At 40.2% G+C, this 19,740-nt stretch overlaps 1 protein-coding gene and 1 long non-coding RNA gene across 5 annotated transcripts in view; one reads left to right on the forward strand and one right to left on the reverse strand.

The window, feature by feature from the left end:
• KrT95D (phosphofurin acidic cluster sorting protein KrT95D) overlaps positions 1-19,740 on the forward strand; it is a 46,731-nt gene that overhangs the window by 26,440 nt on the left and 551 nt on the right. Inside the window, exons 3-10 of one of the 3 annotated variants that reach the window (XM_064694215.1) lie at positions 1,472-1,816; positions 1,885-2,132; positions 9,494-9,771; positions 15,372-15,699; positions 16,438-16,563; positions 17,904-18,498; positions 18,569-19,058; positions 19,134-19,719. In XM_064694215.1, the coding sequence (XP_064550285.1) occupies positions 1,472-1,816; positions 1,885-2,132; positions 9,494-9,771; positions 15,372-15,699; positions 16,438-16,563; positions 17,904-18,498; positions 18,569-19,058; positions 19,134-19,719 (2,996 nt within the window). Of the gene's footprint in view, positions 1-1,471; positions 1,817-1,884; positions 2,133-9,360; positions 9,384-9,493; positions 9,772-15,371; positions 15,700-16,437; positions 16,564-17,903; positions 18,499-18,568; positions 19,059-19,133; positions 19,720-19,740 lie in introns of those variants that run through there. The other 2 variants (XM_064694216.1, XM_064694217.1) reach the window with 2 other exon arrangements.
• Positions 6,178-7,767, reverse strand: LOC135436516 (uncharacterized). 2 transcript variants are annotated; one of them, XR_010437544.1, is made up of 3 exons: positions 6,786-7,767; positions 6,422-6,645; positions 6,178-6,355 (listed from the first exon to the last, which is right to left on the reverse strand). It is a non-coding gene; the product is annotated as an uncharacterized LOC135436516 (long non-coding RNA). The 2 variants fall into 2 exon arrangements; XR_010437545.1 differs by having other exon boundaries at positions 7,381-7,426.

The following is a 19,740-nucleotide window of genomic DNA, read 5'->3' on the forward strand; positions in this document are numbered from 1 at the left end:
ATGTTGCTATTGCAACTTCGTTGAATTTCACTTTGTAATTAATTTTCCTCGAATTTTCGCGAACAGCTGTTTTCCAGTTTGACACTTCATTTATTGTTTATTAAAGGGGGACCTACAAAGTAATTTGAGTCGGATTAAAAAATATAAATATAAGTCAAATTCCAAAGTAGATTTAATGTGCGCTCAATTGTTGTTTAATTACATTGATCTACATTTACATTACATTCATTTCACGCTTAGTTAAATATCCATTTCTATGTCAAGAAAAATATTTAACTTGCGCAAAGCTAGAAAACAATTTGTGAAAAGTCTCCCGCATTTCCCGCTAATGAGATTGTACTTAGCACAAATATTTTGCTGGGAAATTGGAAAAGCTCAAGTTACGCATTAAATGGAATGCGAAGTCATTTGCAGGCCTAAATACATTTAATTACAGAACTCAATACAAATACATTACAGCCTAAACAAATATGAATTCCTTGGAATTCAGCTGAAGTTTTCTATTTGATGTAACCAACTTTATGCCATATTATTGTTTAGAGTTTGGTCTTGTTGTGCCACAATTTCTGGTTAAAATACATCAATTAATATAATATTATATGATTCAAAATAGTATAATATAATAGATTCAAAAGATAAGCTGAATATCTTATTAAATAGAGCTTAGACAAAATTCATAATATGCTTCTCAGTTTATTCCGGTTTAATTGCTTTTAGCTGCGTTTTTTAGTCCGATTTCATTGCGGCATTTTAATAAACATAAAGCTAAATGTTAATAATAAAATCATATATTTTACTTCAAACCGAAATCTGAAAATAATAAACAAAACAGACGAAATTACCTTTTCCCAAGCTTTTAAAATTTTAAATAAAAGTAATATACAACTTGTTAAAAGTTTTTCGTAAAAAAACAAGAGGTTCTAGTCGGGAGTTCCCGACTAGGGGATACCCTGAACCCTCTTCTTCCGACAGGCGATAGGTATAAAATGAAAGGTACTTGATATATATATATACTATTCTAGGAGCTACATGTCAAGTTTGGTGACTCTAGCTCTTATTATTTACCAAAATTGCTCAAAAAACACGATTTCGATATCGATTTTTATCGATTACTTGGAAACGGGGCAAGTTATCGAATATCGGAAACAAACTCGATCTGCGCGGGCACTAGGAGGACCTACAGCCAAAATTTCAAATTTCTCTAGATCTTATAGGTTCTGAGATCTTTGCGTTCATACATACGGACGGACGGACATGGCTAGATCGACTCGGCTGTTGATGCTGATCAAGAATATATAGACTTTATGGCTTACAAATACATAATACCCTTTTTACCCATTTTCAATGGGTTCAGGGTATAATAAACTAAAATTCATATTTAATAAATCTAAATTCGAATTTAATTAACTTAAAAATGAATTTCTTTTCTTTAATAATTTAATAAACAAGATTTGTTGTTTTATATTTACAGACTCTGCTCTTTGACAATAACGCGTCTCTCCATCCTGACCCCGCTGCCCGGGGACACGACTTCGCTTTCGCTGGCGGTCAAAATGCAAAGCTCAAAGCGAACGCTCCGCAGCCACGAGATACCCATCAATGGCACCGCTCTGACATCGATGGCATCCAGCCGGGAGAGCGCCATGCAGGGCAACTCGCCGCTGGGCAATGTGATTGGCGGCTCCGGCCTGATTGGCACGCCGGGCAATGTGGGCAATGCGGGCATCGGTACCGGGGTTGTTCCACTGACAGAGACGGAGCTGGACTTGCACTTCAGTCTGCAGTATCCGCACTTCATCAAGAGAGACGGCAATAGGTAGGTTAACTCAGTTACCAACTGACCCAATCGCACTTCATGTTTCTCCTACCCCTCCCCGCTTGCAGACTGGTGATTTTGCTGCAGCGCCGCAAGAAATACAAATCGCGCACCATTCTGGGCTACAAGACGCTGGCCGAGGGCATAATACGCATGGATGCGGTGCTGCAGAAATCGATGGACATGATCATTGAGCTAAGTGCAACCGGCAAGAACGGCAGACCCGGCACTGTGGTTGCCTGCCTGCGCGCCGAGCGCGTCTCCTCCATTCCAGTTGACCATGACAATAAGAATAACAACAGCGTGCTGCTGGCAGGTGAGTCACCATCACCTATTCCTACAATTATCCCAGTGGTCCACTCCATGCAGTCCATCTACGCAGCCAAGCAACTTATTGCCAAATCCATAAAGCACACATGATCAACAATTCTCAAGAGTTGAGAATAGGAGCAGCGGGGGCGACGAAGGGGAAGCATCTCCATATCAGCCAGGCCTCACTCTATCTCTCTCTCTCTGTCTCGCTGAAGCATGTTACTGTTGTTATTCTATATATATATCTATAGCTATCGAAGATGATCCCAATTTGAGTTTATGTTTATGGTAATTGCTTGTGAAACAATTCCCCGCGCGCGACGTGAGAGATTCATGACGTCAGCCTTACTCGCCGCATATTTCAAATATATATATATATTTATTTATTCTACTTAACATTTGCTCCTTTTGTAATCGCGATCTTCCCAAGATTTCGCCATGTGTTTATCTGGGTTACAGCAGCAGCAGCCATCTCCATCGCATGGCAACAGCAGACGTGTCCCAGAATTTTTGTTATGAGTGTGTGTGTTTAATTAAAAATACTTTCCATACACTTGCGGACGGTAATATAATTTTGTCGCGAGCTGTGCGACGGTAACATCTCCGACCTGAAATTCTAAATATTTTTGTGGTACATATAATTAATTGTAGTATAATTAATCAGACGCGTGATTGTCCCTTTCTATGTCAATTAGTCTGAAACTTTTAAAACCAGCTTACTTTACAACTTCAATATTTTTGCACATAAAAAGATAAGTTGACCAAAGTCATTATTAAAGAGTTTTATATCTATAAGATAAGCGCAAAACTCAGTCAAGATCGTTTAAACATTAGGCAAAAAAAGGATATTACCAAAATTTCGGTATACAATTAATGTTTCGAGAATTTTTAGAATTTATTCAAAACATATTTTCGAGATATCTTGCCTTAACTTATCAAAGACAATTTTGAATAAATACTTAACAAAATTCGACTGCATTTTTCAATATCATACTAACGTGTATTGTCCGGCGTTGTCCGTAGAATGTTTGCATATTTCACGTTCCGCATATTTCACAAAAGTTCTTTGAAAATAAGTTTAGAACCGATCGAATTATTGCGACTTTTGCTGGTGGAATCACGTATGGTAATTTCAGTAAAAATTCCACCCTTTTCTAGCTTTTAGAAGGACTAAAAATGACCTATAGATATTTCTAGATGTTTGCCACACTTCAGCAAGTGTATTTCATCTGCGGCAGATACCAAAAATGTTCTATTTTCGTGCTCAAAGCAAACATCCCAATCGCATTCGCAAGCCGCAAGCATTCAAGCGCAAAACAGAAGAAGAATTTCGAGAAAATCCAATTATGAAAATAGCAAGGAAAATTTCTCATTTAGACCCTGCGGCGTCTCACAGCAGCAACTTGCAACATGCGGCCAAACTGTTGAGTTCCTGTTGCAGCCACAGACCGAGTATTTTGCGGGGCACGAAAAATGGCCAAGGTATCCAAGGGGGGCGCACTTTGGGGACGTGTTGCAGCAACGTCCTTGCAACCGCATTTGTACATGGTGTTCGACCCTCGCCGAGGGTTGAGGGTCAAAACTTATCGCTAGCCACTTGGCAGCTGGCCCAAAAATTATTGCCAATTGGGACTACCCTGCCAGCGCTTGGGGTCAGTCGAGTTGTTTTCAGCGACAGCTGTTGAATTACTTTTAGGGCCCGCTTTCTAATTTGCAAAAATTTATTTCAGTTGCACGGGAGAAAGAAACCTTTTGTACCTCCACCTCATTTTGTCTATTGATTTTTCGACCTTTTTTTGTGCGGCCTACAAAGTGCGGCTGTCGTCAATTGGGCCAAGAGCAGTCGAAGGCAATTGCATGGGCAGCTTGTTAAAAGCCACACCTAGAACCAAGAGTCCGACAGTAGAGAAAATCATCCCTTTGTAGACAACGATTTTTTCATTATATTCAATTCCATGCATTTTTCGTTATATTCAATGGGCTTTTGTGCCTGTTGGCTGGAAGACGAAACCCTGAAACCTGTCAGATTTCTAAAGCAAATCAATTTATTAATTCCTTAAAACCTTTTTGTGAACATCGTAAATTGAAATTCTTCGCTCCGGGTGAAGTTTTTATATGGAAAAATTTCCAGATTTCTGGAAATTAAGCCCCTTTCATTGGGTTCGCATATTATACACTAATAGAATATGTTTTTTGATGCCCCTCCTTTAGCTCTTACCAAAATGGAAAGATAGAACCTTGCGCTTTGGTATTTGCACATATTTGGTTGCCATATTGAAGCCCTAACAAATTCATAAGGATCGGACTGATCTAAGAACACATTTTCCAGACTGTGTATAAAATATGTAAATCTTTATTTAGCTGAATCGAAATAGAAAGGTCGTATATCTAAACTGACTGAATGGGATTTTTACTTTAGTTAGCTTACCTTCACTAACTTCATAAGGATCGGATAATAAACACCGATTCTAATCATCAAAGCATTCACCTTAGTGTTAGGGCTGACGGGAGATGAAGCATAACCGTTTTTCAAGATCTTTGCAAATAAGCTTTCACCTGAAACTTCGCCCTGTCAACTTTTCCAGCCACAAGGGATGAAAAGTGTAAAGAAGTTCACGAAGATCTTTGAAAATGAGTTTGAGGCTAATCGAATGTTAAACAATAAAGTTTCATACAATCGTTTTTTCTAAGTTTTTCACACTTTTGGGGGAGTTTACCAAAAACCCGTCTCGGTAAAAATCTTAACTAAGAAACTTAATATTGGGCTGCTCGTTGATCACGTTTTATATATATAGAGCTAAAAACTGAGATATTGAAAAGTACAGTACTTCGATTTAAATTTTATATTCCCACATAGCAAAGTGTTCATTATAACAAATATGCATTGAAATGCTTTAATCGATTTTTGGATGGGATGCCAAAAATTCGAATGTGTCAGCAAAAAAAAGAAGCAATAAAATATTTATAGTATTCAGAAATGAAACCAACAAAAATTTCAACTTGTGTGCTAAAAATAAAATGTGTTATCAGGAAAGCATTGTATTGAACGAGCTAATAATTAAACGCAGGAGCACTCTGTTGTGCCTATTCAGAAGGTATAAATAATTGTGTAACCGTTGCCAAGAAAGATGGAAAGCATCCTTGAGTCAGAGCATTGTCATTTGTAGCTGCTGCTGACAGGAATTAAGTCATTTGTCCTTGTGCGCCAGAGATAAGCAGAAATACAAGGCAAATGTGCAAACGAGAGCAGAGAAGAGGCTGAGCACGAATATGACAGTCAGGTGGCCGGATGATGCCCCCCCCCCCCCCCCCTCCCCCTTTTCGGACTGGGATTGGGCCCAGCCTGTGAGATACATATACATACAGATTTATCGTTGAGTGTTTAATGGCAAAATGCGTAAATTATGTCGAGCGTTGCTAGGGCGCATCATTGTTCACAGCCGTAACCCCCTACCCGCTGTCCCCCCTGCCCCATTCCCCCCCCCCCCCCCTGCCCCCTGACATGCCACTCGTTGTGTCGGCTGTCATCTAATGGCAACCTCCGCTGCTGTTGCGGCTGCTGCTGCTGCCGCTTCAGCTTTGGCCAAGGTCAAAGTAATGTAGTACTTTTTGTTGTGTGCCACTTTTTTTTAATACCCTGTAAAACTTGATTAAAAAAAAGCATGTTATGCCTTTGTGCAAGGCATCTGCGACCTCATGAAGTATATATATTCATGATCAGCTGAGGCGAACTCGAAAGCTAGAAAATGACAGGAAATTTGTATCTGAAATACTCGTATAACATTCATAGATCAAACTTGTTATTCCTTCTTCGATATCGTCTTCCATTTCCATTATGTCCATAAGTTCTCAAAGCTTTTAAGAACTTATTGGGTAGTTTCTCATAGGGTGTATAAGGTTTAAGGATATTTCAACCATCGCTGCTCCCAAAATTGTAATAAAAAATGTTAACATTTAGTTGTTTGGAAATATAAATTTCATAGGGATCGGACTGTAAATACCTAAGTTATTCAAGTATGAATTACACATTGCGATGTGGGGTTTTTTTTTTTTGTATATATTTTTGAATGATATAAATGAAGTTGGGCATATCGACATTTAATGCGGGGTATCTGCTAGTCGCATACTCCTGACGCCTTCGCTCTGGCTTGTTTTTTCGGTGCTGTTTATCTCTTGGTTGCCAGCCACCGCCGCAGCCATGGAACGTCCAGCCTCAGCTATATCTATCTATATATTTATATATATGTATAAGCATTAAATCAATGTCGTTCGTCGCGTTTCAATACGCTTTACATTACGTATACGCCGCGTTGAGCGCGTGGGCGTCCATAAGTGTGGCATCTGGTGCGGGAGGGGGTGTCTTCCTGGTGGGGGGAATTTTTCCCATGACTCGTCTTCTCCATTTTGGCCGCTAATGATAGATGGCCCCCCCTTGCCACCCCGGAGAAACACTTTGTCTTTGCCATTTTCAGTTTGTTTGCATTCATATGAACCGCAGTTCGCGGAATTTTGCGCACCTACAATAAGCAAGTTGAGGTGGAATTTTTACGTTTTCATGGAAATTTTATTAATATGCATAATGTAGACCCCTATGCAGATGGGAATTGGCGTGCAGTGTAGCGCATTAGTTCTTGAATAAACACACACACACATTCACCTCGCATATACGAATACTTTTGTAGATAATTAATATCGCTTTTGATATCGCCTTGTTGTTGCTTTGGTATCTTCATCCGGCAGGAAGTAGTTCGTTTGGCGAAAGTATTTCGCCTGAAAGATGAAACAGTTGGAAAAGTCAAGGCATGTTAATAAAGCTTGGGTAAAGAAGGATTCTAATATTTACAGGGTATGTAAGCTTCGGCTTACCGAAGACTTGTTAAAGGTATTGTTTTGGATAAATATACATATATTTAGTTGAAAGAGCGCAAAAGATGAGTCGAGCGAGATATAAAGGGGCATTATCTTGTCATTACAATATAATGACAAAGGCCATTGCAGATATTAACTAAATAATAAAATTGCATTAATGTGTTGTTGTTGTTGTTGCTGCCGCTGTCTAGAGATGCAGACCCAAATCGCAGCTGCTGCTCCACTTCACACGGCACCCGTGTCGATTGTTGTTGTCTGATCGCCGACACGCCACTTGCTGGAGATAAGAATCATACCCAAGTCTCATCATCGGGCAAGGAGTATAACAGTCGACGTTCCTGGTCGAGGCCTGCATTTGCGCGAGATGCTTGTTTTCTAATCACCTGCTTTTCTAATCAGTTAACTGTTTATTTAATGCTGTTAAAAGTAACACTTATCCGCGCGCAAACAAAAACAAAAACACACACACACACACACGCACACTCGCACTCACACTCGTATACGCTACGATATTTAGGGCCTCAAAGTTTTGTCCGTTTTCGCTTTACACGCTTGTTGCTTGGGCACGCGATGGGCTGGCTGCTGCCGTTGCCGGCCGGCAAAGGCTCGAATCGAATAGTGTACGAATGATAACGGCAGCAAGACATGCAAGTTAATAATTAAACAGAAAACAAATCGAGAGACGAACAAACAGACCAAACAAACGAACCGATCAACGAATTACCTACATGCAGACAAGAACAAGCAATAGGCTGACGACGCGACGCGACGCGACGATGACAACAGCAGAAATGTAATCAGACTTTTTCTTTCGTGCACTTAATCCCACACACTCAAGCCCAAGCTTAAAAAGCCCCCACATCAGCGACAGAGAGAGAGAGACAGAAAGAGATAGCGGGCTAAAGAGAGTGCAGCGCGTTAAGTCAAGTGCTTTTAAGTTCATAAAACAGCGGTACATATTAGATACATATAGATACGTATCCATATATGTATGTATATATGTATGTTATGTTTGGTCATCGATGACTATTTCGTCAATTAACTGAATCGATGCGTAAAAATAACTTTAATAACCGTTTGCCATGCCCCCCGCACGGCCAATAAGCTTTCCTGCACGTATACATGAAATACACATACGCACTCACATGTTCGAGGGCAGTTATTACAGTATTGGGAAAACTGATGATGAAATCATAGCAAAAATTATGAAAACTAAATTTTTTATGTTAAAATTCAAATTAATATTTTTTCATGCATCACATTTGATGTTCAACAAATATTAAAACAAGTATGAAATTTAATATAGTTAAAATCCAAAATTCTATTTTATATCATTGAAAAATAAATATGGAATTCAGTAGTGTTGGGTACATAACTAGTACAGCTCGCAAATTAAAAGGCATGTAACCGAAAGGAGATTGGAAGATTTAAATTAACGTTTAATAAGCAATAAATCATATTTCTTATATACCTATATAAATTAAACATATGTACATACCACTGACAGTATTGAAGCATACAGATAAAGCAATAATCTATATCGTACGTCTTTTGTAAATAGATATCCATTACATTTACAAATAACGTTTTAATATTATTGATTATAATCTCTAAAATGTGTAAACAGCAGGGTATTTACATATGAAATTGATGTTAAATATCTTCACATAATGTATTTATATTATATACAAACATGCATAGGAATTGTGATATAAAAATGACCCCATAAAATTTTGATAGGCCCTCGTGTGTACTTAGGCTTTTGCCCGGCATTGCTCGACAATTTCACGCAATGATTTTAAAAAATTTCCCCCGTTGCGCGGTCAGCTAATCGACCATCGCTCATTGCCGCTCATTGTACGTGTTGCTCAGCGCTTAGGTGAGAAAGTGGCGCGCTCTTTTCAGTCAACGGTGCTGCTGCTGCTGCCGCTGCTGCTGCTGCTGCTGCTGCTGCTAGTGCTGCCGCTAGCGCTGCCGGCGTTGAAACAAAACGTGCGAAGAGTCAGCACAGCGCATTCATTTGGCTGGCGAGCGTGCAGCAAAGCGCACAGTGAACAAAACGGACTGTTGAATCGAAGCAAAAGAGATGGGCCGATAACTCAACGCTGATATCTTGTGATTAATTTATTTACGTAGTCAGCAGTGTCAAAACAAAAGCAGCCCGCGCGCGTGTTTTTTTTTCCCTTTTTACTTTTCTGCTCTTTCCGTTGAAGTACGCAGTACGCGTTCAAGTAGAATATACAAAATTATAAAGCAGACTCCAAAAGCGGGGTCCAAAACAACAACGCAAAAAGAAGCTGCCGGCCGCGACGTCACGTCTGACAAACGGTTAAATACAATTGCCAAATAGTGAGACGACCCCACGCGCATACATAGAGACATATATGTGCGTAAGATATGTGTACATATGTACATACATACGTGACAGCTGAAAGTGAAGCATCATTGCGAAGATCTACTATATCTGTGCGTATATTTGCTTATGTATCCAAACAGATCGCGTTGCTGAATACTCGGACGAGGACGAGGAAGCCGAATTCAGTTCGGGCGAATTCAACGACGAATCCAATGAGCTGGCCATCACGGGCTACGATCAGAAGCGTGACTATAATCCGGCCAAGCATGATATGCGCAAGTATCGCAACAAGCTGCAAAGATCGGGCATTGCCGATATCGCAATAGTGGGTCATCATCCGCATCAGCATCATCCGGTGGACAGCGACAGCGAGTTCGAAATGAAGGACAAGAGCTCATCCCGTGCCAAGTTCAGTCGGGTGAGTCACATAACCAGACATAACTAACCACAATATATGTATATCTAGTACACAATTTGTACATACCCTACATACCCTACATACCCTACATACATATGTACAGTTGTCATGCATATAACGTGTAACCCCCAGCAGGTGTCCCCAATTCGACCACCTACTTATTTAAATAATTGTTTTGCCCGTTTGACATGGCCACAGTCAAGGGCGCCCCCTCTCTCTCTCTCTCTCTCTCTAAGGCGTGCTTCCAATTTAAATTATTTTATTTTATCATGCTAAGTGAACAAATATCATTTTCAGTTATCTAAACGCAAATGACTCGAAAAGTTTGTAGATTACGGACTTTTGCATTTGTACTTAATTAAATTGAAAACAATTCACTTGGCAACAAAATGTGTAGGAATTATATAGTTTGAGCAAATTACTTCAAATATATCATATAATATTATATGTTATAGATGCAAAAAAAGGAGCTTCATATCCTGCATGTGTTGCATATAAAAAAAACTTAAAATAATAAATTCTTGAAAAGTAGACAATTTCACAAGGCACGATAAATTTAAAACATGCTTAACTATATTAAAAAAATGTCTTAAAACTTGTGTTTCTTACAAGAAAAACTAATTTAAAATATTAATTCTCATGCATAATTTATATAAACTTAAAATAATAAATTCTTAAAAAATTTAAAATTTCACAAGCTATTAAAAAAAATGTCTTAAAACTTGTGTTTCTTACAAGATAAAATAATTAAGAATATTAATTCTCATGCATAACTTGCTTTAATTTGATTTGAACTTGAAACAAGGATATATTTTTTGATAACTTTTTAATTTTCGAAATAGTTACAATTATTTCTAGAATATATTAGAACAAATTATTAGCATACTTTTAATGTATTATTCTTTTAGATACTTGTTTTTTTTCCTAAATCGAGTATTTATTTTTAAAAATTAGTTTAGCATGCCACGAACTTCTGCTCCCAATTTTTTTAGGTCTCAGCCTCTTTTTTTAATTTAAGCCCTGCTTATTCGTAACTTGATTTATGTTTCTCTTTAAGTTTTTAAGTGTAACCCAAAGTTTTTTTTTGGTGCACAACATTTTGTTATGATCGCTCATTTCGCACGGCTGCAATTATCAAAGGCTTTGGGCTGTGACAAGCTGCCAGCCGTACGCCTGCTCTACATTAGTACTAACATACATACATACGCACATATGTACTTATGTACATACTAAGTATGTACTCAGAAATGTATATATTGTATAAAGGTATGCATATTGTTATTTTATTTCGTTGTTGTCTCTATGTGGTTTTCGAAATTTTAATTTGGTGACGCAATAATCGGGCCACTGCCTGCAACTATTTCCGTAAGGCGAAAGCATTTTCGGCATTCACTTGCCCAATCCCCACTTTTGTACTTGGCTAAAACACTGCATGCCCGTCTAGTATGTATGTACGTACTATGTTTAGTTAAAACTATGGCATGGCTAAGAATTTGCCATCGAATTTGTTGACAATTGTTGTTTCTGGCCTTGAGCACTCGCGCACATTAAGGCCAAACGGTGCCATGCAGGGGGTTTGTTTTAAAACAGAATCGGTTTAAGAATTGTATTATTATTTTCTACCCTTGAGACCCTACTCACCTACCCGACCCTACCCTGGTGCTGTTGATGGGGCCTTCGGCTCTGGTCTGAATCCATCAAGTCTAGAGATGGGCGCGGCCCGGCACGAACAACAAACATGCGCCTAAAAACACAGACAACTTATTAAAAAGCCCGACCCGGCACGGCGCGAAACACAAACATGCTGCATTTTTCATATATTTTTCGTCTGGACTTTTGCGATAAGCAAATTCTTAAAATTGTTTGGCGTTTGGCTTTTGACTTATAGCGCTTCTTTAATCTCTATAAATAAAACTGTTATCCTGACTGACTGACTGACTGATTGATGATCGACGAACAGCCCAAAACCATAAGAGCTACTAAGCTCAAATGTTGACTGTACTTTCCATTCCACCCGCAAGTATGGAAAAATCGCGGAAAACGTTTGTGTGAAACTTTTTTGTTTATTATCCGATCGGCCTCAAACTCATATTCAAACTCATATTGAAATAATTTGAGGGGCATTTCATACTTTTTGGATTCATTGGTCCTCGATATAAATGGGGGTCAATGTTTTGGTGGGTGAAGTTTCGCGTTCAAATTCATTTCCGAAGGTCATTACGAAATATCTTTTGAGATGTGTTTCACACTTTTTGCATGCTCGGATATTTGGGCGAAGTTAAGGGTTTTGTCAAATCCCTACATAAGAACTTAGTGAATACGTGTTTCAGCGCTTTTGGAAATTCCACCTGACAGTGTGGAAATTTGACCGAAAGCTTGGAACTTTTTTGTTTATCGGTTTCAAACTCAGAATTTATTTGATACATTTTTCGGATGGAAAATGCTGGTCAAAAGTTTTAAATATATTTTTCAGCTTCTAGATTCTCACCACAAGACTAAAATGGTCGGCAACCGCTGATTCAAACATTTGTTTCTTTATACGATGCACTTTAAACATATTTTTAAATAGAATTGAAGTTCGAAATGGGTAGATTTAAATTTTCCACGGGTTTATACCTGGTGGAAAGGTAATATCTAAAGTTTGTAGCACAAAACGTGCCACGGACAAGGCCGCGTAATACACGGTACTTATTTATATATTCACATATCTCCCATCGTATTACGCATTTATTTCGCCTGCGCCTTGACGTATGCAATGGATTTGCACGCTCTCCTGCGTCGTCGAACGACATTAACCAGAAATAGCTGCAAGTGCAGACATGCCGAGTGAATAAATAGCTGATTGATTGACTGCATGAGAATTGAATTGCATAAATGTCAAGGAGAAGACAAGCATTAAACAAATGCTCGACTTCCATTTACCCTATACAATCAACATACCTTATTAAAGGGTATATATGAATATTAACCTGTTTGATCAGTTTTAGAAATGTCTGTCCAACATCATAAGGTATATAAATTTTTGATCAGTTACCAAGTGTCCGTCTATCAGTCTGTCTGTTTCTATGCGAACTAATCTTTCAGTTTGCATACGTCTATCTTTCTGTTGCACTATATCATATCGCTGCCATAGGAAAGATCGGTGGAATAGTAGGATCTTATATGGCAAAATATTCTGTTATCAAAGATATTTCAGCAAACTCAGCATTTTTGAGCTGCTCTAATTTCACATATCTGCAAAAGGGAAGTGTCTGCAAGGAAATAAGATAAAGATAAAGATAAATAAGATTTAACATATATCCGTCTATTTGTTATAGTCTGAGTTGCTTTGCTGTTATAACTACTTTATTACCTCGGAGTTCAACTTCGAGTACAGAGTTTTTTTAATGAACAATTTTATGTTTTTCTGTTATATTACCTATACTAGATAAGTTACAGCTATGCGCATAATCTTATATCTTATAGACGTCATAGGAACAATCAGTCAAAAACTTAAATTGAATTTAAGTTCTTTATCTTTAATGAATGCAGGGACAATAAAACTTGTTCTTCAATATGCATTTATTATTTATTATTTTCAAACACAGTACAGAATTTTTGAAATTTTGTTTTATTTATTCATATTTTTTCAACCCTACAGAATTTTTGAAAACATCACAAATTATTAATGGGTATTAAAAGCTTTGCATGCATTTAATTGATATCAAACTGAAACTATCTTTTTTATGACTATTTGTGTGAATATTTTATTATTTGCATCTCTTTTAATCTTAGAGATAACTATAAAACAAATAGTCTCAGAAAATACCTGAAATAATCAGCGAAGTCTTCGTATCTTCCTTATTTTTAGCTTTGGTTTAAAAGGGATTTGTGACGCATGTCAAAATCTCAGACATGCTGGCTTAGATATAATTAGAAAATCAATTTCATATTTTCTTTGTGTTTATTCTGGAGCAGGGCCAGACGGAGCGACAACTTGCCAGCAATTCGGCATATTCAGGGACAATTTTGTTAAGAACTTAAGAACTCTTATAAATATTTAAAAGAACAACAAAGAGCGCAGCCAATTATAAGCTGCAGCGGAACGAGTGAACAGACAAGCCGACAACTTTAGAGGAGGGGATCGACCGTACCCTCCCCCCCCCCTCCCTTCCTGCTTGCAGCATGTGGCATGTACGACGGTTACGCCCCCTTTGGCTGCCTGTCAGCCGCACAGGTGTAATATTAGCCTGCGGCTTTTGTTGTTTTCATTGCTGTTGCTATAATGATTATTATTGTTGCTGCTGTTGCTGTTGCTGCTTATTAATGTGTTGGCTTTTATTGCCAGGATCATTTAAATGTCTGTCGTAGATAAAAAGTCGCTTAATGACAAGGCGACAGACGGACAGGTAGACGGACAGGCAGGCAGGAAGACACGACAGAGCAGCGCAATTAAAATGCTCTTTCTATTGAAGCATCGCAGCTGCATACATTTTATCACCTAAAAAGTTCCTTGAGATTTTATTTAACGGCCCATAAGAGCTTCAGATTTATAATTTTTAATGGCCTGTACCCAAAGCTTTTAGGGTTATATTACGACTGAAAAAAACTAGTCAGGGACGCCCATTATAAGTAAATAAAGTCTGTTAAATATGCACCTGTATATGCAGCACAAATTAAACAATATAATCTGATGCTTAAGCTAAGTTAAGTACTCTTAACTTATCTTGCCATTTGTTTTTTATTGTTTTTTAAGTTTATCAGACGGTGAACACAGTAGAGCAGGGCCTATTATACTAATATGATCCTTCAATTTGTGCTTTAAGAAAGTCCAAAATCAAAGTATAATTAAATGATTTATTTTTTATTTAAAATTTCTCTAGTACTCTATTTTTACTTAGAGTATTCATCTGGTAGATTAACAAAGAAATAGTGGAACTTTATTTGTCTAAATCGCAGTATTTTTCGTATGAATATTAAAACGCAAAAGTTTACAAAAGTTTATCTTTTTATGAGACTGGGATTAAGAACAAACAGTACAATTAAACAAATAGACGCTCAAATTTGAAGTATAAATATTTTTATTCGTTTTTTTGCTGTATGTTTATTACGTCCCCGACTTTGAGCCTAGGTCTCTGTCCTAATCGGATATTCGCATGTGCCAGGGGCAGACAGCTTGCGAAGGGTTAAAGCATGTAAGTCCCGATCTTTACAAAACGGGATTAAGCAGCAAACCCGTATACTGGGATTCCATAAAGCTAGGCAGGAGCTATGCAGGCTTTATAGAAAAGGGCAGCGTATTGCTACTGCTAAGAAGCCATCTAAGATGGGCTTTTCTGCTTTTCCGTGTGAATGTTTGCTAAAAGCCAAAAGCCTGTCTAAGTTCACCCCTAAATATTGGTGAGTAATATTCCCGGACATATGTCTCCGTGGAGCGCATAGGTCAAATTGGCACATTGATAAAAAAGCAATCAGTTTTTTAGATTTCGATTTTAAGCATGTAAAATACTCAGCAACTTTTAGTATAAGATTTAATTACGACTTTGTCCGTATTGTTTATATTGTGTTCCTTAATTGTTTGACTAATTTAGAGCATATTATCGAAATTCTTCTTTTTTCAGACAATTTCACTGCAGCAGCGCAACTTTAAGCAGAAAATTGTCGCGCTGCTAAAGCGTTTCAAGGCCAGCGAGGAGCTGGAGGATGAGACACATAGTGGTACCGCGGCGCTGCGCGGTGAACGCGATTTGGACGCACTCTTTCAGGAGCTGGAGTCGCTCTCCTGCTGCGAGGGTGATGATTCCGGGCCAGACATGGACAGTATATCGATTGGCTCGACGCCGAAGCCGTCGCTGCGTCCGTTCTTCACCAACTCGCGGATAATGCTGCACGACAGTCTCGCGGGCAACGGCAGTGGCGCCCCGGGCAGCGGCATTGGCGGAGCAACGGGTAAGTTCTCCATCTTGCCAAAGCATTTTAGAGGCTACCAATTGATGATATTCTTGTAGCTTTATGGGGTTATATATATATGAGGCGCCTATTTCCGTTTGTCATTGCGGCACTAAAATGAAATTGTTTCAGCCCAAAAGCAGGCAACTCTTTTTGGTCGTGTCCAACTCGCAGTACAACTATTTGTCTGTTTTATTTTTATACCCTTCTCTTGAATCTTTTTTTGCCTGCTTTCGGTCAAGGCTGCGTTTCGAACGAACAAAAAAGTTTTCGCACGTGTGTGTATACACACTTACGCATACACAGATACGAACACACATACACACAATTACAAGGTCACATAGAGGCAGAAAGAGAGAGAGTGAGGGAGAGAGAGAGAGAAATGGCAGCAGGACCAGTGAGAGATTCACTTACAGTAAATTTAATTGACCATTTGTCCAATTGTGACAGGGGCATATACATACATGGATACACACATACATTCAAACATACATGTGTATGTGTGTATGTTAAAATGGAAGGGAGCGTAACTGGAGGCAATGCTACATAATTGCAATTACGATTGATTTTGATTTTTTTTTATTGTATAAAATGTATTTTCAATTAACAACCTGACACGTATTCGATTGGAAAGCTTAATTGTTTCCCATATTTATATTTATATTTATATTTATATTTAATACACAAACAAAGAAAAACAGAAACATTTTGCATGGCTTGTACAAATTTCTTTTGCAGGAAACTCTGAGCGCCGATCATCGGATAAGAGCGACCAATTGACCAATTCATCTTACAATATTGAATATAACAAAAACCAAAAATGCATTCATTTAACAAACAATAACAATTCGGCTACAACACCAGGTCTGTGTAAATTGCAGCAACAAAAAACCAACAAAAACCTACACTTAATATCTAAAATTTTAGTACACCAATAATAGCCCAAAAGCCCAACCCACCAGCTAAAAGATATACATACATACATACCCACCCCTCAGTCAGTAAATAAGTACAAGGCACGTTTGATATATATGTGATGAATTGATAAACTATTTAAAGTCTCAAATTGATGGTGGTCATCGTATCCAATGTGCACTGTACTTACGCAAACAAGCAAACACATTAATAATTTATAAGTTGTTATGTTAATTTTCAAATTAAAAGCCTTGGCCTGCCCCACCATTACGCACGCCCTTACACATACTCACACACACAAGCTCAAGTACACCGTTGCACTTGCAATTGCAGCGCTTACATTCGTAGTGTGACCGCGCATTGGCTGCTGTTATTGCATGCGTTAGCAGCGCTGTTAATGTTGTGACGTCATATGAAAATCTCATTTAGGGCCGGTCTAATGTATAGAAATTGGTATTTAAATACACTTTGACTTTTTTATTGCACACTATCATTAACCAGAGTGAACCTATTTTTTATTAACGAAAAAAAGTAATGCATGTCACGCTTGTTCGCGTTTAGTGCTAATAAACCAACAACCCTTAAAAAGAAATCAGAACATAATTAAATTCATGTGTTTATTTCGAGCTGTTTTTTTTCTTATTTTTTCAATTAATAACACCCTTAAAAACTCCAAACGCACCCCAAATCACTGCGTCAATGCCACTTTCTACTTCTACTTCTACTTCTCCTTCAACTTATTCTTTGCATGTTGCGCCGTGACCCCCTTTAGATTAATTGCGACATTGCTCAGAAAATTCAAGTGGAGCACGCTACACAAATATAAATAAACACACAGTCTAAAGGTGTTTGACGAGCATACACCTTATGTATGTATGTATGTATGTATGCACATATGTGAGCACACATACATATATACATACATACATTCGTGCGCAGGGCTTCGGGTAGTAAAAAGTCTTAACTATATTTACGAACATGGCATTTATTATTTATTTACCAATATAACGTCGTCGTCACATACGCACTTGAAGCACCTTGGAATGAACTCCATTAGGCTCATCAGTTGGAGGAAGTTGTTTGCGGGGGTGGAGCGAGAAGGGGGAGCGAGGGACGTCTGTGCCTGCCTGCATGTATTTTAATAGCATTTCTTTAATAAATCGAACTCTAGTGCACCACACCCAACTTAAGTATTCCTCTAGTCCCCCTCACGCAATGTGTACCTCGTCTCTTGTTGGGTTTTTTTTTATTGGACACATCTGACATCTGGATATGTATTCCTTTCACAGATCGCGCTGGTAATGATAGTTCCGGTAATGAGGGCAACGCCGGCTACACCGATGGCCAGAACTCCGATCCCCAGAATAGTCCGCCCAGGGACAAGGATTATCTGCGCCAGCAACAGTATCAGCAGCTGACCCCGGTCAGCTCCATCGCGGGCAACACGTGCAGCGTTAGCCCAGCTCAGGCCCAGGGCCAGACCGAGAAGCGTTCGCGCTTGTTTCGCACCTCCAGCAATACGCCGGTCATCGGCAGCGCAGGCGGCGCAAGCGCTGGGAACAACAGCAACGCGGCGGGCAAACGGAAGCACACGCTCAGCCTGAGCGCCGAGCCGCGTTCGGCACTGGAGGCATGCTTGTCGCCGACAAATGTGGAGCCGCGCAAGCTACTGCTGGATCAGTTGAGCCGCGTTTTTGCGGGCGACGACAACATTATACCCGAGGTGGTGACCATCATAAGTCCCCCTGAGGCGTTGGGCGGCGGCTCGCTGCTGGCCAAGCTCATTACATTGTTTGCCAATTCCCTGAAGCCGGCCTTTGTGCCACAGAACACCGCCGAGGTCAAGGCCGTGCTGCAGGCCCTCATGGCCAAAATTCAAAAGTAGTGAGTAGACATGCCAGCTCAGCATTCCAGCTGCCTCCACTCAAGCATTTTCTTTCTTTCACCCAATTAGTTGCAATTCGAACGCCAAGCCGCCGCACACGGTGAAGGTGCTGCTCATCGGCGGGGACTGGCTGCAAGGCGCCACGCTGCGGCACTACGTGGAGCTGATGGGCGTGCGTCCGCCCGACTGGCTGAATCACTTGCGCTTCTATCTGGTGCCCATCGGCGGCGGCAGCAGCAACGGCAGCGTGGCGCGCCATCTCAGTCAAATGGATCAGACCTATGCTGCCATGTTCGGCTCCGACAACTGGTCGCAGCTGTGCGAACGTTCGGCAGCCACCGCGGCGGCAGTCAGCGCCGTGACCACAGTCAATGCCACTGCGCTGACCGCCAATCTGGCTGATGCGGCTGCTGTGGCCAAGTCGGACATTGCGGAGTTGGTGCAGCGCATACAGCGCTATCTGCATGCGGCCGGGCCTTGCACACAAATACCAATTGCCGAGGCCATGGTCAACTATAAGGACGAAGACTCGCGCCAGATCTTTGTGCCATTTGTCAGCGTAAGGGCAGCCGCTTATAGTATTTTACCTGGTATTATGTTTAATTTCCGTTCCCTTTCACGCTCTTTCATGCAGGACGTACGCATTGGCTATCTGGATACGCAGGCCTCGCTGGATCTTGAGGAGAACGCCGCATCCAATATGACCGGCAGCGCTGGCAGCGGCAGTTCAGCAAATGCTTCCAGCATGCCCATACCCATTGGCGGCAACCAGAGCACGTCCAGTGTGCATAGTGGCGTATCGGGCTCGCCGCCTCAGCAGCAGCAGCAACAACAACTGGGCCAAGGCATGGGACGCATATCACCACCGCTGCTGACGCCACCAGCATCGGGCTTGCCGCATCGCGATCGGGCCGGAAATGATGCGCTGATAACACCCTCGGCCATGCAATCGCAGACGTTCAGTGGAGCACTGGCTGCTGCAGAGGCCGTGGAACTGCAGGTGGACTATTGGCCGCTGGTGCGGCACGGCGAGTCGCATGCCAAGGACTCGAAGGGCGGAATGTCGCGCGGCAGCGAATCCGGCGGTGGCAAGAATAGCATTAAGAGTACGTTTAGGAATCTGCAGGTGTGGCGCCTGCCGCAGAATGCACAGCAACTGGGTGATATGTCCAATGGACTGACTGTTAGTTTCGCCACCAAGGAGAAGAAGCAGAAGCAAAGTAAGTGTCCGAGATACACAA

The sequence above is a fragment of the Drosophila montana genome, unplaced genomic scaffold, assembly GCF_035044405.1.
Source record: "Drosophila montana isolate Dmon_TW-CO22-7 unplaced genomic scaffold, ASM3504440v1 contig_3733_1, whole genome shotgun sequence".
NCBI lineage: Eukaryota > Metazoa > Arthropoda > Insecta > Diptera > Drosophilidae > Drosophila > Drosophila montana.